Source organism: Pelophylax lessonae (genome assembly GCF_965119305.1).
Source record: "Pelophylax lessonae genome assembly, chromosome: 4".
NCBI classification, from domain to species: domain Eukaryota; kingdom Metazoa; phylum Chordata; class Amphibia; order Anura; family Ranidae; genus Pelophylax; species Pelophylax lessonae.
In genome coordinates, this window is record NC_138771.1 from 100,059,043 (window position 1) to 100,076,776 (window position 17,734).

The following is a 17,734-nucleotide window of genomic DNA, read 5'->3' on the forward strand; positions in this document are numbered from 1 at the left end:
TTCCTTTTTGATATGTGATTCTGCAGCATTGGTTACCAGAGGAGATCTTTTGCATTCATGATCAAGTTGTAAATGTCACAGTGATTCGGTCTTCATGTCCATCACTCTTCTGTGTCATCCATTTTATATCTTGCAAATAGAGCTGTAGATCAGTTTGAGATATTGCATATCCACAATCATACCTTGTAGAAGCAGCAGCGGTTACACAGTGTAGCCATTTGGTCGGGTATTTTTGAAGCCTGTGGATACAATGCTCGTGGTTGGTTTCACGTGATTCCAGCCAGAATAGATATATTCATCTGAATGTTATGAAGACTCTTGGCCTATGGGCTGAAATGTGATAAACGTTTAGCGATTTGAGTTTATGGCCCCTGCATGCTGAGTATGAATGTTAATTGATGTAGAACTTCCCACCCTTCCATCTAACTGACAGATGTCTAAGTGTTGTTTGTCCATAAACACCCTATTGAATTGTACTTACCCTTTACAACAAAGTGTTTTCAGGTGCACACTGACATATCTATACAGGGCTGGCCCGAGACATTGCGCTGCCTGGGATCAAGAATAAAATTCTGCCCCCCCCCCCCAAAAATTAAAAATAAGCAGCCCACTCAGCTACTGACGCCTGCCTGCCATTGGCTGAGTGGGGGAGGGGAAGGAGGGCGTGCACAGCCTGAGGGAAGCCGTGCAGCCTTTGTATGAGGCATCAGAGTGGCCCAGGGGGAAATTGGCACCTTGCCCCCCCCCCCCCGGTAGGGTGACCACACTTCCAAACTGCCATTCAGGGACAATTTCTCCAAGGACTGGGGGAGGGAGGGGGAGGATGTAGTCTTGGGGGTTGACTGGAATTCAGCGGTGGGATGATTTGTCGGGTGAATGGTTGGTGCTATCACTTAAATAATCCCAACACCATGCTTGATATGGTGTCAGGATGATCAAGCCGCATTTCTATTAGTACAGCATTCTATATAATGAAATGGATAAACTCACCATAATGCAGAATCGGTGGGAACCCTGAGCTTGTCACTTGCCACCAGATGCAGCGTGCCACCGTTACCTGCCACCAGCTGCAGCATGTCACTTGCTACCGGCACCTGCCACCAGTTACAGCGTGTCACTTACCACCGTCGACGGCCACTAGATACAGTGTGTTACTTGCCACTGTCCACTGCCGCCAGATGCAGGGTGTAACTTGTCACTGCTGCCTACCACAAGATGCAGCATGCCACCATCGCCTGCCACCAGATGCAGCTTGTCATTTGCCACTGTTGCCTGCCACCAGATGCGGCTTGTCACTTTCCACCATGGCCTGCTACCAGATGCAGTGTGTCACTTTCCACCATGGCCTGCCACCAGATGCAGCTTGTCACTTTCCACCATGGCCTGCTACCAGATGCAGTGTGTCACTTTCCACCATCGCCTGCTACCAGATGCAGTGTGTCACTTGCCACCATCGCCTGCTACCAGATGCTGTGTGTCACTTGCCACCAGATGCAGCGTGTTACTTGCCAACATCGCCTGCCGCCAGAGCGAGGGGGTGCTGGGTGGGGGAGGTCAGTCTGGTTAGTGACAGTTCTCAGTTCACTCACTTGTATGGTCTATGGGAGCTCACAGTCAGCGGCTTTAATGTGGCTGTCGGCTGCTTGTTTAATCTTTCAGCCCCCACATCCCCTTCACACAGGTAGAGAGAGCTCAGGCTTGCTGGACAGAGCAGTGTGCAGATTCTCCCCTCCTAGGACAGCTCCACCGAGTCGGCTGTCACCTGCTGCCCGCACACTGACACAAGGGATAATCAGAAGGATGCAGTGGCCATCGGAGGACTTCTGTGCACGCCCACCACCTATCAGACACCTATCGCAGAAGGGCCAGAGCCAAAGGACATGCTCCAAAACCTTATTGGCTCTGTGCTACAGGTGGTGGGCGAACACTGAGGGTCTCAGAACGCTCCCTCCCCCCAGCCCCTCTCAAATTGCCGCCTCGGTCCATTGAACCCAGCCGGACCCATGGTAGGGCCAGCCCTGGTTGAAGCATCATGTGTTGTTTCCCTGTCCTTAAACCAGGGAGAAGGGAGGACAGATGAACCCACACTGCCCAGAGAGCTGCCCCAGCAGATTGAGTGGTATCAAGCTGTATTACACTATGTCTGTGTTATAATCTATGGATAACATTCCTGGGAGTTCCGGTCATCCACCTCTAGAGTATTCCTTTACCCCATGAGTCACATCTCCTGAAACTACCATTGAGTGTGGGATCCACGGATGATATTAACCACTTTAAGGCCCGGAAGGATTTGCTCCCTTAATGACCGGGCCCTATTTTGCGATTCGGCACTGCTATACTTAAACGGACAATTGCGTGGTTGTGCGACGCTGTGCCCAAACAAAATTTAAGAAAAAGAGCTTTCTTTTGGTGGTATTTGATCACCTGTGCGTATTTTTTTTTTTTTAATTTATTTTTTTATGCGCTATAAACAAAAAAAGGACAATTTTTTGGGAAAAAAAAAAAAACATTTTTCAAATTCTGCTATATGACATTCTCAAAAAATGTTTTAAAAATCAAAACTTAACATTTTAGGCCAATTTTTGGTAAAAAAAAAATCGCAATAAGCGAATTTTGATTAGTTTGCGCAAAAGTTATCGCATCTACTAACTACGGGAAAGATTTATGTTTTTTTGTTTTTTTTTAACTAGTAATGGCGGCAATCTGCGATTTTTTGCGGAACTGCGACATTGCGGTGGACAGATCGGACCCCTGACTGACATTTTTGACACTTTTGGGGGTACCAGTGACATTACTACAGTAATCAGTGCTAAAAATATGCACTGTTACTGTAATAATGACACTGGCAGGGAAGGGGTTAACATTATGGCTGATCAAGGGGTTAAATGTGAGCCCAGGGGAATGATTCTAACTGGGGGGAGTCGCTTCTGAAATGACCATAGAGACAAGTGATCCTATATAGAAGGATCACATGATCTCTATGATAATTTCAGGGAGAAGGACGGTTGGCTGTGTTTTACAACAGCCGACCGTCCTCTCTCAGCGGGGGAAAGAACACTGGTGTCAGGCGGCAATCGGAGCCACCTGACACAAGCATCGATTTCCCTGCTGACGAGTGGGGGCGGGAGCGCGCTGCCCCCAGGAGCGGCTGCCTGCCGCAGTAAATCTGCGGTAGGCGGTCGTTAAGTGGTTAAACGTTGTAGACCCATTTACTATACGGTACCTGGGTCTATACCATCTGGTGAGCATATCCCTGCATCTATGGTGTTGGTGTTTGATTTACATCTGGTTTGGTCACCTGTTTGTGTTCACTCAGTCGGATTACCTTTACAAGCTTCAAAGGCTTCACCTTTCAGCACTTGGGACTTATTATCATTGTTTATAATTATATTTATTTGTCGGTACACTGTGATTGTTTGTATCCATTATTCTTTTTAAGCGCTGCACTGTTTTACTTTAATATTCATGTGACAACTCTTTGTAGGTTGTAGTACTGGCAGCTATTACTGCTTTTCACCTGTTTATTAGGGCAGTTTTAACACACGTTTTTAATCATTTATTCTTGGCATTGAAATGAATGCTCAAGCGCTAAACGCATCTAGCAGCTTTTAGTAGCGTCAATCGTTTTTTCTGCCTGAACTCAGTGTTTTTTTCCTGCCTATTAAAGCTATTGCAACTAAATGCTGCTAAAAGCCTATGTATGCATGGACACATGCAGGGGAGTTAAGAGGCAGGGAAAAAACACCCCTACCCTCTTAAGCCCCGGAAGATTTTACCCCCTTCCTGACCAGGCCCTATTTCGCGATTCGGCACTGCGTGACTTTAATGGACAATTGCGCGGTTGTGCGACGCTGTACCTAAACCAATTTGACGTCCTTTTTTTCCCACAAATAGAGCTTTCTTTTCGTGGTATTTGATCACCTGTGCGATTTTTTGATCATCCGCTATAAACAAAAAGAGAGCATCAATTTAGCAAAAATAACAATATTTTTCACATTTTTTTTATATGAAATTCCCCCCAAAAAATGTAAAAATCTAAATTTTTTAACATTTTTGGTCAATTTCTGCTACATATGTTTGGTAAAAAAATCACAATACGCGTATTTTGATTGGTTTGCGCAAAAGTTATTGCGTTTGCTAACTAAGGGAAAGATTTTTGTCATTTTTGTTGTTTTTTTTTTTTAACGAGTAATGGCGGCGATCTGCGTTTTTTTTTTTTTTTTTTTCTTGTGGGAATGCGACATTGCGCCGGACAGATCGGACCCTTGACTGACATTTTTGACACTTTTGGGGGTACCAGTGACATTACTACAGTAATCAGTGCTATACATATGCACTGTTACTGTAAAAATGACACTGGCAGGGAAGGGGTTAACTTTATTGGGGAAGGAGGGGTTGAGTGTGTCCCTAGGGGCGTGATTCTAACTGTGCAGGGATGTGGCTTTACATGTAACAGCAGAGATCAACGGTCCTACATAGCAGGACCATTAGATCTCTGCTTTTACACAGGGAAGAATGACAGACTGCTTTGTTTACATTAGCCACCTGCCTTTCTCCCTTCACAGCGGACGATCGCGAGTGACCGGCGGACATCGGGTCCGCTGGTCACACGTGTGGACTTGTTAGGTAACGAGCCGGGGCGGGAGCGCGCCCTCGGGGGCGCGTGCTTGCCCGCTATTGGCTCACAGGCTAGTGACGTACCGGTACGTCACTTTGCCTGGCCGGGGCTGACCGCCGCAGTATATGTACTTGCGGCGGTCAGCAAGCGGCTACTGTAGAAGTAGCTGTAAAAATGTTCAGTGTGCGTGAGGCCTAACAGTTAACTAAACATTTTTATATATTTGTTTCATTACTTCCTTGGCTTCTCTGGTGATTCATTGCTTCAGACTTATCGGAACAAGTTTTTAACTTGGTTATCGAACAGTTGATTTTTTTCCCCCTTTATGCACAGTGTATTTACAAACTAAAATAATCTTGTGGTCCTGGGTGTATGTTTGTTTATGATCCTGATGGCCTCCAAGGCTAAAAGCTAACTTTATCATGACAGTGGCCAATTACAACTCTATACATGAATTAGTAGTGTCATTACACTCAATTAGCAAGGCTGCCACATAATCTGCTTAATGCTCTGTTCTCCTTTTTTCCCTAGGGTTTTGCAGACAGCCCTCATTACAGTGAACAGTTGAATGACAGTCGATTAGGGCCCCATGAAGGATTGTCCCCGACACCTTTCATGAACTCAAATCTGATGGGTAAGTAGGTAATGCTTTGGAGTAACCACCCCTCAAAGCCGCTTTCCTTGGGAGACAGTTTGATCCCTTTGTGTCTGCATACACGAGGGCACTGGATATTTTCATCCAATTTGCTTGTATTTTACAAGACATTAGCAGTTACTTTTTTTGTTTGTAGGTATTTACTAAGTTCCAGCAAATTAAGGTGTGCAAACACAAAGGTTTTTTTATATTAATGCCAGAAATATTTGTCATTCAAAACCCTTCCCTTCTGTTTATGGATAAGGCCAATATCCCATTTGAATTTCTTTTCGGAAGTCATGCCTGGAAGACTTTACATTGCTATATAAAGCTGCGTTTGCATTAAACATTTTTGAGCATTTTTTCTACTCTTCTACAATGTTTTTTGTTGTATATATTCTGTTCTAACTGGTCTGGTAGACTTTACCTCCTTGCCTCAATTTGTAGAGCTAGCACTGTTTGTTGATTTTTTTAATCTGGCTTAGACTTCCATACTATACAGCAGTAGTATTAAATAAAGTTGTTGCTTCACCTTGCATGTGCAAAACACAGGTTAACGTAAAGCTACAGTTCAGGTGGTTTTCTTTTTTTTGTTTATAGAGCACCGAGCACTTTTACACGTAATGGCGTGTGTTCCATTAGCTGTAGACTGCTGCATCTTACCTTTGTTGTCTCCTTCATAGTTTCCCAATATCATTCTGAGGAGTTTTCTTCTGGCGCTGCAAAATTTGACAGCCTCTGCAGCTTGGTGCTGTAGCCCAATAAAATATTTATATATTGACATTAGGTTTATGCTAACTGGAAGCGAAAATACAATTTATACAAATTCACCTTGCATTCCGTGAAGTCCCCTATTTTTTTGTTAGTGTATTCTGCAAGCTTTTGAAATGGGTCTAAGCCACTTAACGTGTATTGCCATTTTATCGCTCAGGGCCCTTTCACGCTGAATGCATTTGAATGCATTTTGAACTGCACACTAACTGCATAGACAGCTCAAAATCCAAGAGAATCCTATCGGGCATAGTTTACATTATTGCAGTGCAGCTCAGCACAGTAAAAAAAAAAAAAAAAAAAGTAGAGCATGCTGCATTTTTCCGCACCTCAAATTCAGGTATTGCGCTACAATCGCACCTCACCTGCACTGCACCTCACCCCTTTAGGCCAAGAAAGCCGAGCCTAAAAACGAATGAATGCATTTTGCACTGCGTTTGCAGTGCATTTTGCTAAACTTACTTTAAACATGCAATCAAAAACATGCAGTTATGTGCGGCTTCTGGTGTGAATGGGCCCTCAGAGGTACTTTGGAAAAAAATACTAGACAGTGAAAAAAGGGTTCTTAAACTAAAGGTCGGCCAAAGACTTCAGAGAGGCCATATGAGTGAACACATTCTAATCATTTTATGTCTTTTGGCACAAGTGAAAATGATGGTAAACTGTATATTTTGTCTATGAGGTTCCTGAAAGGACGACCTCATCTTCTCCTCCCTGATTGCAGCCCACCTGGTAACTTACCTTATGCCCCAGTCCAGCGATGTTTGCTTTGCGCCCCTGCCAGTGAGTCATGCTGACCTGACCTGGCAAAGAAAACCCTCTTGACTTCTCGTCACCTTGAGTAAAGCAGAACCATTTTTTCCTATGGGATGGCTGTATTCTGCGAGAGTTCTAGAGGCGGCTATGAGTATAGCCATCCCAAAGGAATGAATGAGGTAGCGGTCTGCAGAGGAACTGGCCAGAAGTTTTGTTTTCGAAGGCGAAAGTGAGAGCAATAATTCTAGCACTAGACTTCCTCTGTAATGCTAAACTGATGACCTGCGGGGGCTTTGAAAGCGCGGCCTGTGGAAACTATAGGGTACTAAGTTTGCCACCTTTTCACGGACGCACGCCAATTATAGGTTTGACATATTGGGTAATTTATTGCCTTTGGGTGCCCTAAAATTAACTTTAGTGTATTTTTTACAATTCTTTTGATAAACTTGTTTACAACCAAGTTTTTTGCAAATGATCAATGTCACCGGCTATAGCCAGCAACACCGATCGTTGCATTTTGAGGGTCCCCGCTGTCAAAATATAATGCCACAGGGGAAGGATTCCATTAACCACCTGAAATGGATGGATGGGGGATTGGATCATCTATTTATTTTTTTGTTTTTCTTTTTTTTCATTTAACATTCTGGTTGAATGTAAAAATAAAATGATCAGTGTATGGGGCTGCTTTTCTCCAGAAGCATAACACCAAAATAAACATGTACAGATAAAAAACAATCAGCAGCCTCAACTATTTTTCTGTTCTTGTAGGTTCTCATTAGTAAAACTTTGATACTAACACCAATATACCCATTTGCTGATGGGTAACATGAAACATGGACATACGTATTTTACAATTTCATGTAAGCTGTTCTCTAGTCTTTATTCTTATTGTAAGCTATTGTATTGTTTTCTGTGTGACCTATTTTGCTGTCTCTGCATTGTCCCTTTAAGACGCAGCCATGGTAATCTAAGTGGATTAGCTAAATCCAAATCCTGGTGGTCTGCAATTTCTTTTGGAAATCTTCCTGCTTTGTATATGTTTTGTTAATCTTTTTTCAAGACGTTGGTGCCTACTAAGGTAACGTCATGGAGATTGCTGACATTTCAGTCACTAATGCGCAGCAACCCTTATTTATAGTAGTTTTATTTATAGTTTATCCTTGCGTTTATATAGAGTTACCCTATTTTGCAGTGTTGTGGCTGAGCGACTACTATTTGTTAGCTTTTTGAATATTTTTACTAGTAAAGCTGGCCAGTCAGAAGGGCAAAACAAAAAAATTACCCGATTTTTCCATCCATACATTTTGAGGTGGATGAAAATGGGTCAGAGGAGTGCAGAACGAACTGCACTCCTGTGACCTACAGGAAAAGCACAAAAAACAAACATGTCATACAGACCTGTTCTGTGCAGTGGTTTTGCACAGAGAAGCCCCGATCCTTCTCTTCTCGGGTCACCCACCGACACTCCTGGCAGCTTCTCTTCTCGTTGTGCCACCTTGTGAAGCTGCTTCCTATAGCAGCACACGAGTGAGCTTGATCCTGATCTGCGCTGTCTGTGTCTATTGACACAGACAGTGTGGCTCAGCCCCACCTCTGTGATTGACAGTAGCTCCCCCTGCTATCAATCTGCCCTGTGAGGAGAGGAACAGTGCATTGCTGCTCTCAAACACATCGCTGGATTGGTAATGTGCTCAGATAGGTATTTTTTTTACCTTTATGCATAGAATGCATTAAATGGTTGTAAACCATTTCAGACATGAAATATGTACAAACCATATACTTATGTATTGTGGACTTGTCCCAATTAAAAGCACCAAAGGGGAGATTTACTAAAAGTGCAAAACCTGGTGCAGCTGTGCATAGAAACCAATCAGCTTCCAGATTGTATTGCCAAAGCTTAATTTAACAAGCTGAAGTTAGAAGCTGATTGGTTACTATGCACAGCTGCACTCGATTCTGAGTTCTTCAGTTTTAGTGAAGGCAAATATATTTTAACACACTGAAAGGGAACAAATAGGAGACATTCAATTTTTGGTTTTATGCTCACTTCAAAGTGGAAATAAACCTGTCCTTTACATCCAAGGAAGCTGTCTTCTTAAAGAGGGGTTCCAGCTTGTAAAAAAAAAAAAAAAAAAATTTAAGTCAGCAACTACAAATAGCAGCTATATTTCACTGTAAGAAAATTAATTAGATTTTTCTAATCATTTAGTAGGGTCAAAGCAATATTTGTTTTAGACTGCAGTGACGAGAAAAATTGAAGGAGCAGGATGGAAAATTTCTCGACTGTATGAATATTCGTACTAATTTTCCAAAGAATTTTGGTTTGACATTCTACTAGTGTATACCCGGCTTATGCCTATGTTTTATCTGTATTTGCCATGATGCTGCACATGTAATCAGTTATGATGCCAGCCATTTGATGGCTTGATAGTTTGGTTGAGAGCCAACACACTAGTAACTGTTTTGGGAAAATAATAAATTGGTGGGTTTAGTGCCGGTTCACACTGAAGCGGCACGACTTCGGGGGGGACCTGTGAAGTCGCGTGCTCCGCGACTTCGGCACGACTTGCACGGACTTCATAAAATTAATGTCTATGCAAGTCGCTCCAGGTCGCCCTAAAGTAGTACGGGGAGGAGGTGGAGGGGTGCAAAAGGGACAGGACACCTCCTGCAGGGCACCCCAGGTGCCAGGTCGCTAATTCTAGTCACCAATGCGACCTGGCGCCTGGGGTTTGTCGAGCCATGTTGTACGCAGTTCTGAGATTTGCACAGATCTGAAACACCGCATAGCCTTGTCTCTGACTGGATAGTGAAAAGAGAAGCAGTGCAATGTGTAACAACATACAAGACAACAGATCTAATACACTTGGGGGGGGGGGGGGAGAAACTGAACAAAAACAATTGAAACAGCACCAGTAGCTTTTGCAGCACATTGTAAGTCCCATCCTGACAGGATATAATCAAGTTTATAACACGCAGGCCATCTGGCCAAGGAGATAACCTTTGGACTCTGAAACAGGTGCACTAGGTAATCTCCCTAGATACATACACTATATTGTCGAAAGTATTGGGACGCCTGCCTTTACAGGCCTGGCTCACAGTCTGCTCTCTAATTAATACCAAAGGTGTTCTATGGGGTTGAGGTCAGAGCTCTGCGCAGGCCAGTCGAGTTCCCTAACCCCAAACTCACTCATCCATGTCTTTATGGACCTTGGTTTGTGCACTGGTCCAAATCATTTGGTGGAGGGGGAATTTATGGTGGGGGGTTATTTTTCAGGGGTTGGGCTTTTCACCTTAGTTCCAGTGAAGCAAACTCTTAAGGCATCAGCATACCAAGACATTTTGAACAATTTCAGGACTGCAACTTTGTGGGAACAGTTTGGGGATGGCACCTTCCTGTTCCAACATGACTGCGCACCGGTGCACAAAGCAACGTCCTGTTGCCTAGGTTATGTGTAAATGTGCATACACCCCAATCATTGTAATAGTATGCACCTATACACATCTAGATCCTGAGAGATCTTACACAAAAGAGGTAGTTCCATCCGCAATACACATTTATTGCAAGGATTACATAATATATGCAAATAACACACAAAACAGTATTTACAACCCATTAACAGTATAAATCCCCTGGCTTATATGATATTTACAAATTACCCACAATAGCCATATTTACAATACAATGTATGTACAAGCAGGGAGCTAGTTTACCTTTCCACTTCAGGACAAGGCATGGTGCCTGCCATGTGTTCCCACACAAAAGAGATCATAGCTTGGTTGACAAAGCATTATATCCCCTCTCCTTTCTGTACTGTGGCTCATAGAACTTTCCCTAATTGATCACTGTACCTAGCAAATGTATATTGGGCACAGCCTGATTGGATGAGTCAAAGAAGTCTGCTGTGTACTATTCATGTAGTGATCAGGGTAAACAAAAGGCCAACCTTTGGACTGGAACTAATTACAGTAACACCATCACAACACTCCATGCTTTTCATCAATTTCCTTGTAACTGAAATATTTTTCTAATTACAATAATATTTATAGCTTTTAATGGAGATTTCACATAAACCTATTATGTAACTGTCCATAAAGACATGGATGAGCAAATTTGGGGTAGAGGAACTTGACTTGCCTGCACAAAGTCCTAACCTCAACCTGATAGAACACCTTTGGGATGAATTGGACTACAAGCCAGGCCTTCCCGTCCAACATCGGTGCCTGACCTCACAAATGCGCTTCTGGAAGAATGCTCAAACATTCCCATAGACACCCTCCTAAACCTTGTGAACAGCCTTCCCTAAAGAGTTAAAGCTGCAAAGGGTTGGCCAACTCAATATTGAACCCTACGGATTAAGACTGGGATGCCATTAAAGTTCATGTGTGTGTAAAGGCAGGTGTCCCAATACTTTTGATAACATAGCGTATATGCATAAGGATCCAAAGTGGAGACAACAATATTGGCTTACTAGAAATCACCTTTCGTGTTGTGAATTCTGTCCATCTCTTTCCACCACTGCTGTTTACTTTCAATTTCTAAGGACTACGTATCCCATAGTATCTTGCTGCCTGCAAGCAGTAGTTCCTAAGGCAGACCCTGTGAAATTGTGAATAGGGCACAGTAAATATATGTCACAGAATTCAAGGTATGTTTTCAAACTTCAAGATTGTTCAAATAAATAGGTGTAGGCTAGACACATTTGAAATACAGTGTAGAAATAATAAATGATTTTACATTTGGACCATAGATACACTTTAAAGAAAAAGCAATAGGGTTTAATACTACTAAAACATGAATAGGCTGCCCTAAAACACAAGCCATGGGATCACCCAGAAAAGTGCATGCACTCGAGTGCACCTCATAATGAACGAGCCCTCAAAGGCAACCTGTCCTGAGCGATGTATGAAGACTGCTGTTGTACCTTCTGAAACATGCAAACTACCTTTAACTTGATGATATCTTGAGTGACTAGAGCAAGCTTGAACCAGATAAAATAATTTAAAAATCAATTAAGAACTTATCTAGTGCAGACTTTTTCCTAGTCATTAACATGGGAAGTAAAATAGGAATTTGACTTTTCTAGCTAGGCTTTGCCAAATGATTGGCATTGGCAATGTCACTGCATTTGTCTTTGCTGAATTCATGTAATCATTTGTAGGAATTGAATGTGTTAACAAGTGCAGACTTCGCCCTCATATTTCACTGCTGCTGTTAGCACTTAAAAGAATCATTACTAAAACAGGAGGAATTATACGTCAAGAGGATGTTGTTATTTTGAGTATTATGCTCAGCCATAAGCGTATTTGCCTGAAGAGATAGTGGATTATAAAGTGTCACTGTCTTTCATGATGGAGCTCTTAAACACTTTAATGATCTTGTACATACCAGAAGAGAGCGAAAATTCTAACAAGGGTTGATAATGATTCAATAATGAACAATTTGCCACAGAAAGATGCATTTCCATATTCATTTAGTTATTTTTGAAGTGTGCTGTGCATGCAGCAAAGCTATTATGTAGCTCATCTCTCGTGTTTCCAACTAATGAATTCCAGAATGATCCTGTTGATTCAGAGGCATAGAGATAGGGACTTTGCTTTTAGCCAAGATGAAAAACGTGCAATCCGCTGGCACACGGGTAAGCAATTAGCATCAAACAGATTATTATATGGACATCCTACTATAAAAGTCCTTTTGAGTTTTGACCATAGCTGTGATTTTCTTTAAGTGGCACTATTTAGAGTTTGCATTCTTTTTCTTTCTCTTTTTGTCGATTAATTATCATGCTTTTAAACTTAAAAGATATTCTTATACGTTACAAGTTGATTTCATCCCTCTGAGCATGTATGATCTACCTAGCAATCATTAGAAGGAAATCTGCATGAGACTTATAACCAGCATATCTATTAGTGTTCTATATATTGTCTTCAGCTTGTCCACAATCCTGCAAAGACCTTAAGCTAATAACATTTATGGAATATTGTTCATATTCAACTACTAGAGGGAAACATTTTCAGCCTCAACCAGTCATACTAATTTATGTTTGTGAAATACTTCTCTGTTCTAGCTTTTTTTTTTTAAAAATGCTCCCAACAGATGCCCATCATTAACCACTTAAGCCCCAGCCCTATTTCGGACACTTATTGTTTACAAGTTAAAAACCAGTATTTTCTCCTAGAAAACTACTTAGAACCCCCAAACATTATATATATTTTTTTAGCAAAGACTGGAGAATTAAAACGCCATTTTTTTGGAAAAAATTTGAAAAATCACATTTCACTGCATTTAAAAAATACTAAACAGTAAAGTTAGCCCATTTTTTTTGTATATTGTGAAAGATGATGTCACGCTGAGTAAATAGATACCCAACATGTTACGGTTTAAAATTGCGCCCCCCGTGGGATGGCGACAAACTACGGTCAATAGAGATCTCAATCGGCGACGCTTTAAATTTATTTAACGGTTACCAGTTTAGAGTTAGAGTGTAGCTCTTTTTTAAAATTATTGCCCACGCTCTGGCGATCGCGGCGATACCTCACGTGTGGTTTGAACAGTGATTTCATTCGCGGCTCCACTTGCGTATACGTTTTTTTGTGCGCGAGCTAACGATGACGGGGGCGGCTAAATTTTTTTTTTCCTATTTATTTTTTCTTTTTTTTTTTAAACTTTATTACAGGTTTTTAAAAAAAAATAAAAAATCTGATCACTTTTATTGCTGTCACAAGCAATGTAAACATCCCTTGTGACACCAATATGTAGTGACAGGTACACTTTATGGAGGGATCGAGGGTCTAAAAGACCCTAGACCCCTCCACTACACTTCCCTGTATGCAAAATGCCAAAAACTGCGTTTTTGCATACAGCCGTTTTTTAAATTTGCCGCCTTTTGCAGCACAGTAACCCGGAAGTGACGTCATGGATGCCGCCTCCGGGTTACGTCATCAGAGACCCGATCGATGCAGTTTCCGGCATTCATCGGGACTCCATCCAGCCGGCGGACGTGCCGGCTGGGTGCTCGGGGCTCCCGGTGGGACGGGAGCCCCGAGCAAAGCCACGGAAGGCGGCGGGAGGGGGGGGATGTCCCCTCCCGCTCACCCGGGTAACGATCGAGCGGCTCTCGAGCCGCATCGGTCGTTACCGACGGAAAGCCGACCGTCCGCTTTAAACCACGGTACCGGGATGATGCCTCTAGCTAGAGGCATCATCCCGGTATAACCCCGCAAAGTCTGCCGACGTATGGGTACAATGGGACGGGAAGTGTTTCAGACTAGCACACCTGACCACTGTAGAGTGAAATGGCATGCTAGCTAATGGTAAAAAAAAAAAATTAAAAGAATGTATTTTTTCCCCCTGTTGCTTGCATGAGAGCTTGTTTATTGCATTGTAGGGCTGGTCTTTGTGAGTAAAAAAGCTGCATTTTAAATGAAAGCGGTCTCATCCATTACATTTTCAGTAAAATACTGTCAGAGCTTCATCACAAGTCACAAGTAGAGATGGGTTTAGGCGTGTTTGGGATCCCGATCCAGCCAGGAAGCCAACACTGTACGCCGCTAATCACAGACAGCGAGACATTTCGGGGTCCACAGCTGCACAGACCGGGAAAAGGCTCCCCTGCCTCTGATTAGCGGTGTGCAGTGTCGGCTTCCTGGCAGGATCGGGCAGGTGGGTTGGAACTACCTTCACAAAAACGCCTGAGCTCATCTCTAGTCATAAGATGGTTCGAAGTTTATACAATAGTGTTTCGGCTTGCTGGAGATGGACTGACCATATCTGGGTTTTGTTTTTATCCTTTTCGCACTGTACCTTTTTTTTATATTGTTTTATTTCTAATTTGCTTTTGTCAAGTACGTTCCGCAAATATGTTCTCTTTTAGCCAGTTCCTATTTCATGAATCTATTATTAAGTACTTAGGTAGTGTTCTGTGCTGTTGACAGATTATCCTGTTTGGACATGCTGAGTGTGAACAAATGTATCATGAATTCGGCTATCTGAGAATGCCGGAAGGTGTAATTATTGCATCTAACTTGTATACATGCCATTAGTGAAGTTGCTTAAAGGAATTATTTAAATTTAGGTGAGGTTATATTGGTTTGCAGTGCCAAAACATATACATCATTTAGCATTCTGATACTACCGGTAGTAGCAAAGAGGAGCATAGTCTCTGAAGATTTGTATCCTATTTTAATAAGCAGAAAATGACAATCCCTCCATTTTTCCTGTTCCCTTTGTTCTGTGGCTGTAGTTGGAGAATATTTTTATCTTTAGCTAGATTGACAATGCATAATAGCACTAGTTTAACAAGGTACTGATTGATGACGTGGTGAAGGTAAAGCATGCTGCAAAGTTGGAAGTTTTATTACTGTGCACCTTTTTGCTATGGTTTTGAAAACAAGAAGGCTCCACTCTGATACAACTAAGTGCAAGTGATTTGGACTGTGGTAACTTGGCAATGCTCAGGTAAAATCTAAACAATGAGTATGCAGTATTACAGATTCTCTCCTTTTATTACTCAACCCTGTGGATGTGCTATACCATGGATTCTCTCCTCCTAAAAGCATGTTTGACCCATATTTAGGGTGCTTTCATTTTACTGTCCCAATTGAGCTCCTGCTCTGTCGATGTACAGTTCAGTAGAGCGGGAGCTCGGTTGGATCTGATAGCCTTTCTCAACCAGGATCCCGCGACAATTCGATTGAAAAGGGCTCCTTCAGAATATGTAAATGTTGTGGCCTTGTTCAGGCTTATAACCAAACCATTTACTTGGTTATTTTGGATGGCTTTATTCAAAAATGTCCACATTTTTATTTTTTCATGCTAATTTTTTTATGCTAATGATTTAGCATTAGAAATCAAATGACGTAATTGGAGCCAGTGACTCTAATGTACTTAGTTCACAGAATGCAGTATGAGCTAGCAGAAGATCCTTTATAAAACACATGCCTAAAGTATTTGCATTTAGATACATACAGCTATTGGACACATGCAACTATTTTAATGACTGTGCGTTTACATGTGTTTATGCGTAGATGGCTGTGAAATCTGTAGTTCCGTGTGGCTCTGATACAGCTGTGTAGGCAACTAAACACTGCACACATTCTTACCTGTAGACACAGATATGTGTATGGCTTCGTTGACCATATTGCTGTCTTTAGATGGGTACAAAAATGCAAGCTGTATGCATCGAATGGCATTTCAGGTGCTTGTGTGAATGAGCCCTTAACCGCTTGCCGACCGCCGCACGACTATTTACTGCAGCAGTCAGCCCCCTACAGGCAAACCAACGTAGGGCTACCTCGCTCGCCTACGAGCCTCTAAGGGGCAAGCGCGCCCTCGCTCGTTCACTAACATCCCTGCGCGAGTTACCGGCGGCTCCAATGTCCGCAGGCCACTCGCGATCTCCCGCTGGAGAGGGAGAAAGGCAGGCGGCTAATGTAAAGCCGCCTGTCATTCTCCCTGGTGTAACAGCAGAGATCATACAATTCTGCTATGTAGGATCGTATGTCTCTGTGGTTACATCACAAGCCATGCCCCCCCACAGTTACAATCACGCCTCTAGGGATACATTTAACCCACTGATCACCAATAAAGTTAACCCTTTCCCTGCCAGTGTCATTTTTACAGTAACAGTGCATATTTATAGCACTGATTACTGTAGTAATGTCACTGGTACCCCCAAAAGTGTCACAAATGTCAGTCAAGGGTCCTATCTGTACGCCGCAATGTCGCAGTCCCACAAAAAAAATCGCAGATCGCCGCCATTACTAGTAAAAAAAAAAAAACAATAAAAATGACATCTTTCCCGTAACTTTTGTGCAAACCAATCAAAATACGCTTATTGCAATTTTTTTCTACCAAACATTATGTAGCAGAAAACAAATTGGCCTAAAATGTTAAAAACATTTTGATTTTTACATTTTGGGGGGGGGGGGGGGATTTCATATAAAAAAAATGTGAAAAATATTATTTTTTCAAAATTGTCGCAGGTGATCAAATACCACCAAAAGAAAGCTCTGTCAATTTCATTTGGGTACAGCATTGCATGACCACGCAATTGTCCGTTAAAGTCACGCAGTACCGAATCGCAAAATAGGCCCTGGTCTTTCAGCAGCCAAATCCTCCGGGGCTTAAGTGGTTAAACTATCCATCTTTCTGAGGACCTGCAAGAGTCTTATTTGTCAGAAACTCTTTATTTTATTTCACAAACTTACTTTTCCTCCTTGTTATTTAAACTTACTTATGTTTGTATAGGACTAACATGCACAAAATCCACATTGAGTGTTAATGGTGAGGAAGAATGCTATATGACAGTGGTTCTCAACTCCGGTCCTCGGGACCCACTAACAGGACAGATTTTAAGTATTACCTTGGGGAGATGCAGACTAGAATACTGCAATCAATGAGTAGCAAAGTATATCACCTGTGATGTATTTAGGTTATCTTGCCAACCATGCCTGTTAGTGGGTCCTGCGGACAGGAGTTGAGAACCACTGCTATACGAGGTCCTGATAAACAGTAGGGTTACAGCCATCCATGTAGCTGAGCCTTTCTCTGCCAAGTTAATGCATGGTTAGAAAAAAATAGAACAAGCATCATCTAAGTAATTTTTTTTGTTTTTCTTTAATTGTTAAACACTTTTTCTATTCTAGGGGGTTTTACCATGTTCTAGTTAACAGCTGCATAACCGGGGATGGCCATGATTTCCTTCTGATGAGGAATGTGGTAGATAGTGTTTGCAGGTCACAGGTGCCTGCCTTGATAATCTTTTTATCTCTTTCTGCTGCTGCCGGCATCTAGTGCAGCTGTTCAGAAAAGCCATCTCAGTAGGCCATCTTCCTGCCCTCAACACTGCGAGGATACCGTCGTGTGTTAAGTCAGGTGAAAAGCAGAGCGACTGAGGGAGCAGGTGTGCGTTACTTTATCATCTTTAAATGTATAAAATTGAATGAAAGCAAAT

General features: G+C 42.3%; 1 protein-coding gene across 4 annotated transcripts in view; it reads left to right on the forward strand.

The window, feature by feature from the left end:
• TCF12 (transcription factor 12) overlaps window positions 1-17,734 on the forward strand; it is a 289,221-nt gene that overhangs the window by 97,067 nt on the left and 174,420 nt on the right. For all 4 annotated transcript variants that reach the window (XM_082256686.1, XM_082256687.1, XM_082256688.1 and 1 more), the window contains exon 5: window positions 5,150-5,252. In XM_082256686.1, coding sequence (XP_082112812.1) covers window positions 5,150-5,252 — 103 coding nt within the window. The remainder of the gene's footprint in view (window positions 1-5,149; window positions 5,253-17,734) is intronic.